Source organism: Carassius gibelio, chromosome A8 (assembly GCF_023724105.1).
Source record: "Carassius gibelio isolate Cgi1373 ecotype wild population from Czech Republic chromosome A8, carGib1.2-hapl.c, whole genome shotgun sequence".
NCBI lineage: Eukaryota > Metazoa > Chordata > Actinopteri > Cypriniformes > Cyprinidae > Carassius > Carassius gibelio.
In genome coordinates this window covers 24354928-24371728 of record NC_068378.1, presented here as the reverse complement: position 1 = coordinate 24371728, position 16801 = coordinate 24354928, and the positions used below count along the sequence as shown (strand labels likewise).

At 36.5% G+C, this 16801-nt stretch overlaps 1 protein-coding gene across 2 annotated transcripts; it reads right to left on the bottom strand.

Moving 5' to 3' along the window:
- Window positions 1-3621: 3621 nt before the first annotated feature.
- LOC128018965 (interleukin-1 receptor-associated kinase 1) lies at window positions 3622-16522 on the bottom strand. 2 transcript variants are annotated; one of them, XM_052604889.1, is made up of 14 exons: window positions 16091-16522; window positions 15275-15442; window positions 13934-14041; window positions 13733-13809; window positions 13397-13582; window positions 13208-13320; window positions 11983-12097; window positions 11203-11315; window positions 10077-10284; window positions 9545-9613; window positions 9235-9459; window positions 6847-7279; window positions 6602-6721; window positions 3622-4425 (listed from the first exon to the last, which is right to left on the bottom strand). In XM_052604889.1, the coding sequence occupies exons 1-14, from the start codon at window positions 16200-16202 to the stop codon at window positions 4328-4330; spliced, it is 2145 nt and encodes a 714-aa protein (XP_052460849.1). In that variant the 5' UTR covers window positions 16203-16522; the 3' UTR covers window positions 3622-4327. The 2 variants fall into 2 exon arrangements, with proteins under 2 accessions (XP_052460849.1, XP_052460851.1); XM_052604891.1 differs by having other exon boundaries at window positions 13208-13272; window positions 16091-16519.
- Between the last annotated feature and the right edge of the window lie 279 nt (window positions 16523-16801).

The following is a 16801-nucleotide window of genomic DNA, read 5'->3' as shown; positions in this document are numbered from 1 at the left end:
ACTTTGGACCTCAGAAAACACAGAGGACCAACACCAGCAGATGACATGACACCTCAAACCATCACTGACTGTGGAAACTTTACACTGGACCTCAAGCAACGTGGATTGTGTGCCTCTCATCTCTTCGTCCAGACTCTGGGACCCTGATATTCAAAGGAAATGCAAAATTTACTTTCAGAGCACTTAACTGGCGTCTCACTTCAAAAATGACTGGACTGCTGCTGAGTGGTCCAACACTCAGCAGTAGTCCAGTCCTTTTTGAAGTGAGACGCTTCTGACAATGTCTGTTGTTCAAGAGTGGCTTGACACATGAATGCGACAGCTGAAACCCATGTCTTGCATACGTTTGTGCGTAGTGGTTCTTGTAGTGGACTCCAGCTGCAGTCCACTCTTCTCTTTGTGAATCTCCCCCAAATTTTATAATGGGTTTTGTTTCACAATCCTCTCCAGGGTGCGGATATCCCTATTGCTTGTACACTTTTTTTCTACCACATATTTTCCTTCCCTTCGCCCCTCTATTAATGTGCTTGGACACATAGCTCTGTGAACGGCCAGCCACTTTTGCAATGACCTTTTGTGTTTTGCCCTCCTTGTGCAGTGGTGGACAGTAACGGAGTAGCTTTACTTCGTTACTGTACTTAAGTACATTTTTCAAGTATCTGTACTTTACTGAAGTAGTTTTATTTTGAGTAACTTTTACTTTTACTTCACTACATTCCAAAGCATAAGATCGTACTTTTAACTTCACTACATTTCATAAAACATATCGTTACTCCCTATAATATATCACGTGCTCCGACACGCAGAAGCGGTGTCTGATTCATCATGAACGAACTGAGTCTTTTCAAAATAAACCTTTAAATCGGATCGCGAATCGCACCAAACGATTCGTTTACGAATTAGAATGATCCGATTGCAGCTGTTCTGGAGTCGACCACTCACTGATTCAAATGAACCGTTTAGTGTGAGTCTACAGAAGTAAGAACCATGAAATCTTGTGAGCGCGTGCGTCTGATGTTGCTAAAAGTAAGTTATTAATGTTGGAATTTAGGATTAATTATTGTAACTGAAAATCATATTTTTTATTATTTATTTTATATATTTTATTTTGATAATTTAGAATTATTACTGAAATACAACCTTTTTTTTGTTTCAGACAGTTCATTGAACAATAATAAATGAAGTACCTGAAGCTGACAATGAAGTAAATGTATAATAATTAGCAAAGATGATTCATTTAGCGCTGTAAACGCGCGTGTGAGGGGCGGAGACGCGCCGCGGAGTGTCAGACGCGCTTGAGGACCAAACACAGCAGAGCGGTAGGAAACTTAACTCCTCTTATTATTTCGCTTTTATTATAGCGATTTATTTTTAGATACGTGATCTGAGTCTTTCATAGAGTTGTAGAGTTAGAGTTATTAGAGAAATATAATTATTTTTTACATTCTTTGGTCGAAGTTTTCAGATCGGCAATTCGGAGCCTGTTCGCGACTCTGTTGATTCAGATCGGGACTTCGGAGCCTGTTCGCGACTCCGTTGATTCAGATCGGCACTTCGGAGCATGTTCGCGACTCGGTTGATTCAGATCGGGACTTCGGAGCCTGTTCGCGACTCGGTTGATTCAGGTCGGGACTTCAGAGCCTGTTCGCGACTCGGTTGATTCAGATCGGGACTTCTGGACTTCGGAGCATGTTCGCGACTCCGTTGATTCAGATCGGCACTTCGGAGCATGTTCGCGACTCGGTTGATTCAGATCGGCACCTCGGAGCCTGTTCGCGACTCGGTTGATTCAGATCGGGACTTCGGAGCATGTTCGCGACTCGGTTGATTCAGATCGGCACTTCGGAGCCTGTTCGCGACTCGGTTGATTCAGATCGGCACTTCGGAGCCTGTTGGCGACTCGGTTGATTAAGATTGGGACTTCGGAGCATGTTCGCGACTCGGTTGATTCTGATCGGCACTTCGGAGCCTGCTGGCGACTCGGTTGATTCAGATCGTCACTTCGGAGCCTGTTGGCGACTCGGTTGATTCAGATCGGGACTTCGGAGCATGTTCGCGACTCGGTTGATTCAGATCGGGACTTCGGAGCATGTTCGCGACTCGGTTGATTCAGATCGGCACTTCGGAGCCTGTTCGCGACTCGGTTGATTCAGATCGGCACTTCGGAGCCTGTTGGCGACTCGGTTGATTCAGATTGGGACTTCGGAGCATGTTTGAGATTTTTTTTAATTCAGATCTCGAAGCAGGGAGTGTTTGTCAAACAGTTAATTGGTGATAAATGAATATTTGAACTTGAGGCTTTTTTTTTTAGACGAGTAACGTTAGACAGACATGAATGTTTATTCAGAACGGTACTGAAAATAAGTAAATATTGTAGCTGATGCTAAATGTCTAGCAGGCTTGCTGGTGCTAACTTAAGGTAATTTTTATAAATAATGTCCAAATATTTTTATTCAACCACCTATATATATATATATATATATATATATATATATATATATATATATATATATATATATATATATATATATATATATATATATATTCAACCACCTATATATATATATATATATATATATATATATATATATATATAGGTGGTTGAATAAAAAATATTTGGACATTATTTATAAAAATTACCTCAAGTTAGCACGTGGTTATCTATAGATATATAGATATATAGATTACATCTGGGGAGAAAAGAAAGGATGTGATAGTACAGTGATTATCAAAGAGGGGAAGAGATGCACCCCGTTTGGCCAGGGGTGTTTTTACACCACAGACAAGGTTTGAGAAGGAAAAAAATCATTAAGAAAATATAATTATATTTTCCTTAAGATGTTCTTCCTAACTTCAGGCCTTATTATCTTGTCATATATAACTGTGGTGTTTTGTAAAACCACAAACTTTAAAAAACTTTTTTCTTACTGGTGAAGATTAGATTATCATCTCTGTTTTCTCTCAGGTACATCACAGTGTAAGCTTCACAGTGAACATTACTCTCGTAAGCGTAGTCCATATCAACAACAAAAATATATCTTGACTCCATATAGTGGTTATTTTGGAAAAAATCCCAGGTATTTTGAGCAGTAGGATTATAAAAAAAAAAAAAAAATGTGCTAATATAAAATTAAGTACTTGATTTGTGTACTTCGTCCACCACTGTCCTTGTGCAAGGTGTCTTTTGGACAACTGTCAAGTCAGCAGTCTTCCCCATGATTGTGTAGCCTACAGAACTAGACTAAGAGACCATTTAAAGGTTTTGAGTTAATGAGCTGATTAGAGTGGGGCACCAGGTGTCTTCAATATTGAACCTTTTCACAATATTCAAATTTTCTGAGATACTGAATTTGAATGTGTGTGTGTGCATGTATATATATATATATATATATATATGTGTGTGTGTGCATGTGTATGTATATGCATGTATGTATATATATGTGTGTGTGTGTGTGTGTATGTATATATATATATATATATATATATATATATATATATATATAAAAATGAAGGTGTAGTAAAGAAAGTTTTTTCTGTTCTTTTTTTTTTTTTTTTTAAATGTTATCTTCATTTTAGCATTAACAATTAAACATAATGGGGGACACACAGAACATACAGAAATAATGTAAAATATATTTTTATTATGTAACATAATCCATGGTTAATATTGCAGTTTCTTCCATCTCCATTCATAGTCTCTGCATGAAATAACTCTCTGGTAATCATATAATTCACGTAAATATTATATGCTTATAAAACACTCCACTGCCAATAAACAAGAGTTGAATTTCATTCACACAAACAAATGACCAAAACCAGAGCAGATTAAATAGTTGAATCTGATAACAAGTTTTCAAGTTATTCTATTACAGTGTCAGTCTATATAGTTAAAAAGTAAAGGGCTGATTGTAGAAATCTGTAAAATTGCTGCTACATAATGAAAATTGCACAGACTAAATGTTTAATTTATATGACATAATCACCAGTTAGAACCATAGAGACAGATTAGTCATGTTAAACAGTACTCTCATACATGTAGGTGTGTTGTCCATAATCCAAAAGCTTCACTATGTTATAAAAAACAACAACAAGCAGACATTTGGTCGCCAAAACATCAGGAGTATAACAAAAAATTATGCACTTTTATATTTCTTTGGCTTGTCAGTCAAGATTCACAGGTACATAACTACAGAGCTTTCTTCATCCATACCACTTTTTATACATCTGCAGCTTTGGCAGAGGTATTTATGGAGGCATTTTCTCTACCATAACCATAATTTCATGTAATATTTGAACAACATATTTGCTTGGTCCCAAACATCCAGTGCTAAACTGCAGCAGGCAACTGCATGTTGATTCCAGATGTCTCACATGCAAACTCATCACTCTCTTCTGGCTCCCTCGTTTCAGCATTCATCCCTCGATCTACAACATAATGAAGCCACATAAATATATTATTTTGATTCAAACAAACAAGCACAGAAATATTGTGTTGTTGACACATTTTGTTTTTAAAATGAGTTTTCACTTGAGATTTGGAGCCACATAAGAGGGATTGAAAAAATGACTTTAGAAAGCGGGCAGCATCATTTTCTTTTTACACAGAGATTGGTTGGTCTATTAGTAAAATCTGTTGACTTTAGCATTTTTTGTTTCATTATATGTCAACGGTGACAGTTAAAAAATGTCAAAGTTTGCATGCCTGTACCTGAAGAAGTTTTAAAGATATCTTAATATCACTTTAGGTTCTGGTTCTTAGCAAACCTTCCTTTTGTTATCTTCATTTTAAAGGCCTTTAAATTAAAATTAAATTAAATTGATGCATTTAGCAGACACTTTTATCCAAAGCGACTTACAGTGCATTCAGGCTATCAATCTTTAATCTTTAATCATTTTGATGGTTCAATCCCAGAGATATGGTGATCTTAATGTGGCTCCAGAATTAAATTGGTAAATTGTCCACATTTTCTCTGGTCAAAAACATTGCTAACATAATTGCATAGAATACACGTGCCATAAATATTATTTTTCCAAATATGTCATATCTGTAACTCTAAAAGTATTAGATTCTTCTAGATTCTTATTCTCAAAAACATTTCTTTTGGAATATTTAGTTTTAAGGAATGGTTTATTCCCATATATACTGGGATCCCAAAGTGATTCCATGTCCAATTTGTATTTTTTATTTTACACATTTTCAAATGTCATTAACCAAATGTAGATAACTTTTTAAACAGCTGATCGTTATTGTGTTTAAAGAGGAATGTCTGAAGAACAAAATACAAAACACATTTTTCATTGGTTTACAAGTTTTTAATTCAAGAAGTGTTAAAGATATCAATGTAAATTTAGATTATTTTATTCTTATGAAACTTTTCTTTTGGTGTCTTCATTATTTAAGGCTCTATATGATTCAGTCTAATAGGTAACGTGGTAACATTTAGTTACAATACTGTGAATCTGAGTTCTTGGTAGCTTCAGAAGCTGTTAAAATTAATTTAAATGATTTTTTGTACTCAGGGTTATGTTTTAGGCAATTCTTTTGATAGAAGGAAACATTTCTAGTTTAAACATTGTTTATTCTTCGGACATTCCTCTTTAAATGCCATTAAGTATCAGATGTGTGCAAAGTAAACCACATTTGGTTTTAACCACTGAAAATGGGTAAAATTCTACAATTTGAATATGGAGCTGCTTTGAAATCGAAATAAATTATATGTGGATTTGAAAATTAAGATTTCAAAATTAAAGTTTATTAAGATGAATAAGAATCTAGAAGGATATTATAATATCTTGAATATTTTTAGAGTTACAGGCATGCAAACTTTGGAAAAAATGTATGGCACGCAGACAGGTATGTTCTATGCAATTGTGTTAATATATATTTCTAGTTTCAACATTTGTTCTTAAGACATTCCTCTTTATGCAAAGTGACCCACATTTGATTTGACCACAGAAAATGTGTACATTTAACAATTAACTCATGGAGCCACATTAAGATCATCATTTCCATATCATTTAAATATCTTTTCATTCATTTTTATTTATTATTAGTGTTAGTTTTATTTTATTTATATTTTAGTGTGTCAAGATAAACTAAGTGAAAATGAGTAAAGTTTGCCTTGGCAACTAGCTGAAATAATACATTAAAAATATATAATTTTAGTTTATTTTACTTCAGTTAAAGTTGATTTAATTTAAAGTCCTAAATATTGTTTTATGTCAACAATAATAACATCGGTATCAGTATGATGAAAACATTTACAAATAAAAAATGGAAATATAGACAATACATACAAATGCCAGATAAGAAATACAAAATATATGTTTATCGCTTATTGGGTCCCATTCGACTATGAGGGTCTTGTATTCATCCTTGAATCTGTCACTACAGTTGTGCTTTGAATGCGATTTGTGATTTGAGCAATGCCTTTTAAAACAAAGCTACAGACAATAACTACAGGCCAAAAGATAGAGAAGATGCAATCTTGATAACCAGGATCTATGACTATGCTATACGGGTAATTTTCAGCTACGCTTGAATAATAAATTTGTTATTATAAAGTAATGTCATCCAGTTACAGCTGATTTGGACACTTACATAATGAGGTGCCTGATGACAACAGATCAGAAGTTAAAATCCTTCCCTCTTCATAAAGCTCAATTTTTTGGACCAGTTGCTGCCTTGTAGGATTGATAAACACTCTCTGGTCAGAAAAATCTGTAAATTCAGAGAGAAATGAGATGGGGCCAACCAGAAAGATATAATACCATACATTCAAAAAAACAACAACACTCTTAACCATTTATGATCTGCCCATTTTAAATAACAAAGAAACTCATTACCTTTACTCGTACTGGATTGTGAAGGGCTTTCCACTAAAGAACCACTTGTTTTGGTGTTCTGAATGCCGCAGGCCCCACACGATGTCTCCTGAGCTCTGCTACAGTGACTCGTCAAGTACTGAGAAAAGCCTTGACTCTCATCCGATTCACACGGCATGCCAGAGGACTGTGAAGCCCATGATTCAGCATTCAACTCTGACTCTGAGTAGCTAGACAGAGTCTCGGTGGGATAGACAGTCTTGTGAAGGCAGGGGTATGTGCTCTCTTGAGGGTGGAGTTTGGAGAACTGATGGGCGAGAGAGTCCAGGGAGCTGCTGTCGGAGCACAGAGGCTCAGGGGTGGATGGATGAGATGATACGGGAGACATTCTGACCGTGGTCGATCTGCCAAAGGTCTTCAACTCTGAATGCACATCTTGAAGTGCTTTGAACACCTGTAAAAACACCAACCGAGCCAGAATAAGCATGATAATTCTAACTAAAACATAATTTTATAAAAGGGTATTGTTTTTAATAATCGTATGTTTTCCCTGTTGTGACCGCTCTTTGACCCATCTGTTTTTAGCTGCTGTACCTTTAAGAAACACGCCCTTCACTTGTGAAAAAGCCGGGTTTGTTGTCATGTGCAATGGTTTTTAAATTCTCATCCTTTAATATTTAATAACTTCAATAAATGCTCTTTTTAGTTCTGAATGTATTACTATATTTACACTACCAATTTTAATGTCTCACGAAGGCTACATTTATTTTTTTCTACTTCAAACACACAGTAAAAGCAGTCATTTTATGAAATATTATTACAATTCAAATGTATCTGTATAAATTTTAAAATGTAATTTATTCCTGTGATGCAAAGCGTAATTTTACCAGCCCTTACTCCAGTCTTCAGTGTGTCATAATTCTTTCTGAAATCTTAAAGGGGGGGTGAAATGCTATTTCATGCATACTGAGTTTTTTTACACTGTTAAAGAGTTGGATTCCCATGCTAAACATGGACAAAGTTTCAAAAATTAAGTTGTACGTTTGAAGGAGTATTTCTGTTCCAAAAATACTCCTTCCGGTTTGTCACAAGTTTCGGAAAGTTTTTTTCGAGTATGGCTCTGTGTGACGTTAGATGGAGCGGAATTTCCTTATATGGGTCCTAAGGCACTTCTGCCGGAAGAGCGCACGCTCCCGTATAGCAGAGCACTGAGAGCACAACAGACTTCACTGATCAGAGCGAGAGCGTCGCGAAATGTCACAAAAGAAGTGTGTTTTTGGTTGCCAGGCCAAGACAACCCTGCACAGATTACCAAAAAAAAAAAACAGCATTAAGGGACCAGTGGATGGAGTTTATTTTTACAGAGCATCAATGGAGTTGTGCAAGTGTTTGTGTTTGTTCCCTGCATTTCGAAGATGCTTGTTTTACAAACAAGGCCCAGTTTGACGCTGGATTTGCACATCGTTTATTTCTTAAGAATAATGCATTCCCAACGAAAAAGGGTCACGATCGTGTGTTGGAACCGCAGGCGGTGAGTAAAACTGCTTCAAATATCTTTGTGTTGTTAACTTAGCTATCGGCGTGTAAGCACATCAAGTAAACAACATGCGATGTTGTTATCAAACTGCACTTTCCACATGTACAGCTTAAAAAAAGAAAAAAAAAAAGCAGACATAAAGTGGAACTTAGTCATTTTCCAAAACCGCTAAGCAAATATATACAGTTTCAGTACATACCACATAGAGACGTTGCTGCTGCTGCTCTTGTTAAATTTCAGCCTCTGGATCTGATTCTGGATCATAAATATATGCTGAATCTGACTGTTAGCCATGGTTTGTTTTGGATGATGTTTTTTTCCTCACGGTAAAGTCACAGCTTCCAAATGCGCTCAACGCAAAAGCCTACTGGCGCTCGTGATTCTTTAGCTCCGCCCACACGTCACGCCTCCAGCCGGTTGTGTTTTTCCGGGAAAAATCGGTACAGACTATCTTTCTCTTATGAATATAATGAAACCAAAGACTTTTTGGAGTTATGAAGGATGCAGTACTACTCTATAGGTACTCAAGATTAACAGGATATTGAGTGAAAAACGAGCATTTCACCCCCCCTTTAAGAATATACTGAAGAAACAATTGTGAATAATACTTTTACTTTTAGCACTTTTATGTCAGAATTTCCTGACGATATACAGTCTTTATTTTTGAAATAGAAATCTTTTGTAACCTTATCAATGTCTTCAATGACACTTTTGATCAGTTTAATGCATCCTTGCTGAACAGAAGTATTAATTATTAACCGTAATTACCATTTTTACTGAACACAATTAAAGTGTGACATGATCCCTTAAACAAGTGTAGCTTCTAAAATCGTAATATAATAAACAAACAGTATTTGAATAGGTTCTCCTACTTCCGTCATGCGAGGTCTCTTCTTCCGTCGTCGGTCTAAACACTGGCACGCCAGCTGAGAGATTTCCATCGATCCATGCGGGGTAGGGTTGTCTTTAGACTTCAGTCGAGGATCCAGATGTTTCCTGCAGATGTTCTCCGCTGCACAAGCATAGGACAGCTCCCGCGAGTGCTTCCCTTTGCTGAAGCTTCTTCCATCATCTTCCTCCTCTTTTACTAAATCTTTCTGTAAGAAATAACAGGTTTAACCACCAGCTAGCTCTACACTATCATAGTGTATGTGACTAAAATATGACTTCAGCTCCTCTTACCAAGTAAACCGTTCTGGATTGGGCATCGACCTCCAGAGCCTTCCGCCCAGTAAGCACCTCTAGCATGACCTGCGGTACGAAAGAAACATGTTACATTATCAAATATGGAAACCTGAAAGACAAATATTATAGCAATATCTCTGCTGAAGTTATAAAATCAGGAAATACTGTGATAATGTTAAAAGTTTCGCTTTATAGACAATGAGTCAACTTCACCCTCCTTTTATCCCCTCACAGCCATGACAACTGAAGTCAATCATGGTTGCTTTTCAATGCTCCTGTGCGTATTTGAGTGAGGTTTCTGTATATAACGTTTTTTCGTAGAGTTGCACACTGCAGCTAATCACAGACAAGCAATGTTTTAAAATGCTGTGACTGACAATTAAAACCATTGCAATGGACTGGGAAAAAAAATGATGTCAGAATATATCTGTGCATGAAGTCTTGGGGTCTAAAAGGAAATTAATACCCCTCCCACTTATTATGTAATGCATTTCTTTGTTCTTCAAAGAACTTGCTTTGCTCATCTCACCACTCCAAAGCTGTAGACGTCGATCTCCACTCCAAGCTGTCCATCCTTCAGGTATTCTTCTGGGAGGTATGCAAGAGTTCCCCGGACCGTAGCGGTTTTAGCCACGGTGGACGTCTTGCCTGGGGCTTTGTTGGGGTTCCGGCATAAACGTGCCAATCCAAAGTCCCCTAGCTTGGGCTCCAAGTGATTCCCTAAAAGGATGTTAGAGCTGTAACAGAGGGAACATGACTGGTTGGTACTCTAATTATTAACATGCATGTCCAAGTGGAACAATATATTTAGCAAAATTGTAGTGCTGGATTTTGTCTTTTGGGAACTGTGACATGTAATGTCCCTTAATTTCCAAGCATTTTGGGTGATGGTGTTTTAGTAGCACCAGTGGCAAACAAGTTACCCCTTAACTGTCACTCACGTTTTTGAAGATAGTCTTGAATGTGCATGATACAAACCTAAATTTTTATAATTCATGACTGAAAACATTTTGTAACATGATTTTGATGTGCCATTTACATGGTAATGCAATGTCTGATTTTAAAATGGGTTTTAAAGGATGAATTTTGAGATTTTATGTTTTCAAGTGATATTTAACTTCTGATGATTTCTAAAATGTGATAGAGAAAAAGGCAACGAGGAAGTCTTTTTTTTTAAACAAAGGTCAAAACTCCTTTTGTAATGTAGATTTCTGAGGGTGCACTCGTCATAAATTCATCTATTACTTTTCCTACATAATTTTTAACAAAAAATATTGGTAAAATATATATTTGGGAGTCTTAAACCTTTCTAACGATATATAGTTTGTCAAGATTAGATTAGATTTGATTGTAATATAGTATAGTCAACGTAGGCGTCCCGTATTCGGGACGGGGGTGACAGTTAACAGGTTTTAACCCGACCCAAATGCACTTTCTAGACTAGACTAGAGCAATTATTAAATAAATATCTTTCTTGTTCCCCCTTTTTTGTTACATATACACGGCTAAAATGTGGCTAATATTCATATAGGCTAATGAAATAATACCGGCATTTAAAAAAAAATTAATTAGGCTATTTTTGGTGCCCCCTCAGCACTTGGTGCCCTACACACAGTGCGTGATGCGCGTGGTGGGAGCGGCGGCGCTGCACTCACCTCTTGACATCTCCATGAATGAGTGCAGGTGAGCATGAATGCAGGTACTGAATAGCTTTGGCAGTGCCCAGCAACACATTTACACGTTGTGACCAAGAGAGGGCGTTACTGTCCTGAAAGAAACCAGCGTAAGAAGGACACAGACCTATGCCATAAAAGAGGTAGATGACCTAATATGATAATTCTGTCATCACTTACTCATGCAGTTACAAAGCCAAGTGATTGTGTTTTGAGAGCTCATTTACATACAAGGTCATAAGGAAAAGATACAAAAAGAATAAAAAAGTACCACAGAAGTTACCCATATTTTGTCTTGTGAGAACCAGTGATTCGTGCTATATCTTGTCATTGATATTAAATGACATCCTCATTGATGTTGTCATCATTGTCAGTGACATGAAATAAGTTGTGATTCATTATATTTGAATGTACACAAATGAGATTTGAGAGCCAGGGTAAACAAAACTATTTTCAGTGAAAAACAACTTAAATTTAATTCTATTGTATGACATCAGAACACTTAAAATATGAGTCATAAACTAACTTTGTTGGGTTTTTTTTTTTTGCGGTGTCTCGGTCCCATTCACTTTCAATGTATGTAAAAATAGCACAACGGGCTTTCCTCAAAACATCTCCCTTAGCAGAAAGTCAAACACATTTGGAACGACATGAGCGTGAGCAAATGATGATGTAATTTTCATTCTGAGTAAACTATTCTTAGAAGTAGCATATTGAACAATGAGCCCAAATTGTCTAGCTCTAGCAAGAGTGATAACTCACCTCACATCGAAGCTGGTCCTCTAAAGAGCCATTTGGCATATAAGCATATATTAAACAATAAGTTTGTCCTTCTATACTGTATCCAGCAAGGTCCATTATGTTGGGATGTCTGTATCTGTGTAGTAAGAAAGAGCCTAATGAAAAACCGTGCTGCTTGAGATTATACTACATAAAATGTAACAAGGCATTACAGTAGCTGAAGGAAGCAAAGCTTGACAGGTTGATGTGTCAGAAAAAAAATTATGAAACAAAAACGATGACAACTAACCACAAAAAAGTTTTGGAGGGTGTGCAGGAGATTTTCTTTTTTTGGCTCATGAAGAGGTGTGGTGCATAAAGGGCAATCTAAATTTCAAGCGGGTAAGTCCCATTCTGCGCTTCTGTGGAACAAACATAAATGAAACACAGCCAGCCTGAAAAAAAGTTGATTAAAGGAATTGTTCACTCAAAATGTTTTCTCTTCAGAAAAGATATGGAGAAAATTAGCATTACATCGCTTGCTCGCCAATGGATCATCTGCAGTGAATGGGTGCCGTCAGAATGAGAGTCCAAACAGCTGATAAAAACATCACAGTAGTCTACACCACTCCAGTTCATCAGTTAATAATTGTTGAAGTGACAAGCAGCGTGTTTGTAAGAAACATATCCATCATTAAGTTGTTGATCTCCTCTTGTCCTCTCACATCAAAATCCACTACTTATTTGTTTAGAAATATTTTGGACTGTTTTCACTTGGAAATGATGCTTGATCTGTGCATATTTCTCTCCTGATTCAGACAACCCAACTTTTTCACAGGCGTCAGCAATATTATGGATAGAGGGCTTGTATTTTAGCAATGGTGTGAAGTTAAAAACATTTAATGATGGATTTGTTTCTAACAAACATGCAGCTTTTCACCTCTGAAGACATTAACTGATGAACTGGAGTGGTGTGGATTACTTGTGATGTTTTTATCAGCTGTTTGGACTCTCATTCTGATGGCACCCATTCACTGCAGTGGATCCACTGATGAGCAAGTGATGGAATGCTACCTTTCTCCAAATTTGTTCTGATGAAGCAACAAAATCATCTGCATCTTGGAGGGTCTAAGGGGGAGTAAATTTTCAGCTAACTTAAATTTTTGGGTGAACTATTCTTTTAAGACAAAACAGGAAAGACAGATTTAGAGCCCGAGAACAGGAAGCATAAGCCAAAGGAGCAGAGGATGGTCAGACAGTTTCTTACTGTGATAACTTTTCTACTTCCGTCCTGAAACTTTCCTTCACGACATTCCAGTCCAAATGGGAGTCCTGCTCCGAACACCCACATGAAAGAGAGAGAGAGAAAAAAGATGGACGCTTAGGAAACAAACTGAATGACTCAACAGAACACGCAAAATCATATTGGTTTGTTTTGTTAGTTCTGTTCTAATACTTCTTTCAGCTTCTTCACAGCAAACTCTGTGTTTCTCATCACAGCTTTATACACGTGTCCGAAACCTCCTTCTCCAATATGCTTGCACGGGGAAAAGTTGCATGTGCATCTCTGTACTTCTTCAAACGGCCAGCTCATCGCAGTGGAGGAAAAAGGTGGGGGTTCCACGCTGTTCTCAAACAGGCTCTATGAATAGGCACAAATGTGTCAGTGGATTAAGAGAGTGAACGAAAGAAAAACATGATGGCTAAAGGAAGAGTCCTCTCAACTATTACTTCACCAGCACAATAAAAACAATGAACAAATCAACAACGATTTTTTTAACAAATGAAGCACCTCTATATTGGAGATTCTTGAATTCACAGAGTCCAGATCAGGCGGTGGGGGGCTAGGCTTGGGTAGAGGCCTGACTTCTGGAAAAGCAAAATTACCATTTTTACCACAGATGTTCTGATTAGCAGCAGTCAACTTTTATTTTTAAAAAGAATATCATCATGTACGACAGATGCAAGCACTGTACTTAGGAAAAAGCATTACCGGGCACAGGGAGAGACTCTTTGACAAAGGTGACTGTACTGCTTTGACATGCAGGGACTGGTGGCACGGTTGAAGGCTGCTCTGAGCAAAACTGCAGTATACATCTGTCTGTGGAAAAGCATACAAAAGTACATCAATGGATTTATTATCTAAGTATTATGACATGCAGTGTCAGCACAAAACTTAAACATTAAAACTGAAATATATCAGACACTTCTCTAATACAGATGTATTTTAGTATTATTTATATATTATTATGGCATTCATTCATTTTAAATGTGCTTCTTTATATTATTTATTTTACATATTTATAACTTTAGTTTCTGTACATATATATAAATGTATATATATATATATATATATATATATATATATACACACACACACACACACATATATTATATATAGGTATGTATGTATCTATATATATCTATATCGCTCTCTCTCTCTCAGAGAGAGAGAGAGAGAGAGAGAGAGAGAGATAGATATATATAGAGATATAGATATATATAGATACATACATACCTATATATAATTTATATGTGTGTGTGTGTATATATATATACACAAACATACACACATACATATATATAATATTTTAGTTTTTTTCTATATGTACATTTTTCCCATTTTTAATTTTAGCACTTCAGTTTTAACTTGCTTATCTTGGAACTAATTATTATTTTTATTTTTTTGCCAGTTCCAATACTGTTAGCCATGTCAATGAATAATACACTAGGTCTTATTTGTTTAAGAAAAAACAACAAAAGCAAGATAGTGAATCTCAAGCAAATAATGTGTTAAATAATGTAATTTCAATCTCAATTGCTACAACTAAATAAGCCTATATGGCAAATGTATCTGCATTATATATGTAAGCAAGCATTTTGATAAAAGTCTATAGGGACAGGTGTTTTTGAGAAATCATGCAAAATGAAAAAGTGTTTTAACAAATCAAATACAGTCAATTTGGACTGTTTAAGATTAAATAAATAACTAATTATTTGCTGTTTTATAAATTTTATTTTTATCAGTAGATGTCAGAGGAGGATGTTATTGGTTGTATCTGTAATGCCAACGGCCTATCTAGTGATCAGAGAACAGAAACTGAGATAAATAAACACGTGATCACAGCAGAAAACTGTCAAACATCTGACAGCATTGTATTTCTTTATAACTTAACTTTGTTGCTTGTCAAAGTGCCTAAATGAAGACTACCATGTGAGTTTCACGACAACCACAAAACCCACCTGATAACCTTGATGGTTTGGGCATCAGATGTGGTAGAGACAACAGAAACGAGCAAATAACCTGACACAACGAAGCAGAAAATGTACATACATTTAAGGATGATATCACGGGCCCTATAGAATTGCAAGCCCTCAAGAATCTTCAGCAGTTCTCCGACCGTCCCGTTGCGAGAGCCCCATTTGTGCATGAGGTCGTCTGTCCGTCTGGGGCTTTGCTCCAAAAGGCGTAGTTCGGTCTGGTCTGATATTACCTGTGAAGCTGTAATGAACATTGGGACTTAGTTCCAATTGTGTAAGAGGATGATTCATGCCAAAACTTCATGAAGAATTATTATGACTGTGTAGAAGGTTCTTGTTGACATTCTCCAGCTATCTGGGGAAAAAAAGACAACACTGGCAAACATTTACTACATATAAATACCATCTTATCCAAACTAATCTCCAATCCCTTGATTCCCCATTGAAAAAAAAAAAGCTGTGATTTAGATGGATTACATTTCAGCATCTCACCTGACTCAAATTCAATAGACACAGCGATCCACGTCCATTGCTTAAGAGATGTCAACTTTTTAAAAACATTAGTAATTATTTACCCCTTTGTTTACTCCATCGATCATGATGAGGCACATTTAGCGCAACATTGTAACGTTAGTGACCTCAGATACATTCATAACCACACAAATATCATTACAAAGATGTACAAACTTTATTCACAACTAAATCATGGCTGTAAGAAATAAACATTTCACGTAATGAACAAAAGCTTTAGTTCTGACGTCACCGATCCGATGGCTAAGCCAGTTAGCGAGTTTGCTAATCAACATCCTCTTGGGTTCGAGTTCAGATTTAAATAAACGAATACAACATCATCCTAACGGGAAACTAAACTTAAATACATAATTCTTACCGAATAATATCCAATCTGAGCGTGAGAGTGAGTCCATAAACCGTGTGAAGTCATTCATAACAGACGCGGGTAGGATGTAAAGAAACTCAGTATCAAACTCCGCTCCAGACATTTTCAGGAACTAACTTTATTGTATTGTTCTTCTTGGCTTTTTTTCCTTCCTTCTTTGCTCTTTAATCAGCTCTGATATTATTTTACGTTGTCCTTGAATGCGGGAATTTCCTGCTTGTGGCCGTTATACTTCGTGATAATAGTGGTCTTTGTGTCACCACCACAGTCGTCACAAACCATGATGAATATTTATTGCGTCATCTTTAAACGTGTGCTTACCCTAATTAATATTCATGAGCCACGTTTGAAGATTCCGCACCTGACTGTCGCCCACATTCTTACGTCAGCGGTCGCGTTCTCACCTGCTATGACTTACAGTCACATTACGTTTATTAATATTCATATAAGTCACCTTCACTAAGTAGAGCTGGCTAATTCCTTCGCTTACTCAATCTTCCACTTCCTTTTTTCCACATTTAGTAATAGTGTAAATTTCACTGTCCTAATATTAAGTGATGCTTTTCCATTTTGAGGCATATGCTCAAAAATTTAAAGTGATGCAATATGCAAAATGCAAAATACATTAAAATTGCATTTATATCAACACATAAGTGATTACTAATTGAACTTAATGTACAATATGAGCAACAACCATTTTTT

What these genes read in the sequence shown, in the direction of transcription:
- LOC128018965 (XM_052604889.1), bottom strand. Translation starts at nt 16,202, where the DNA reads ATGTCTGGAGCGGAGTTTGATACTGAGTTTCTTTACATCCTACCCGCG. An exon ending in AGAGTCTCTCCCTGTGCCCG is followed by an intron (nt 13,810 to 13,933) that starts GTAATGCTTTTT and finishes TTGCTTTTCCAG; the next exon opens with AAGTCAGGCCTCTACCCAAG. An exon ending in ACGTCTACAGCTTTGGAGTG is followed by an intron (nt 9,614 to 10,076) that starts GTGAGATGAGCA and finishes TTCGTACCGCAG; the next exon opens with GTCATGCTAGAGGTGCTTAC.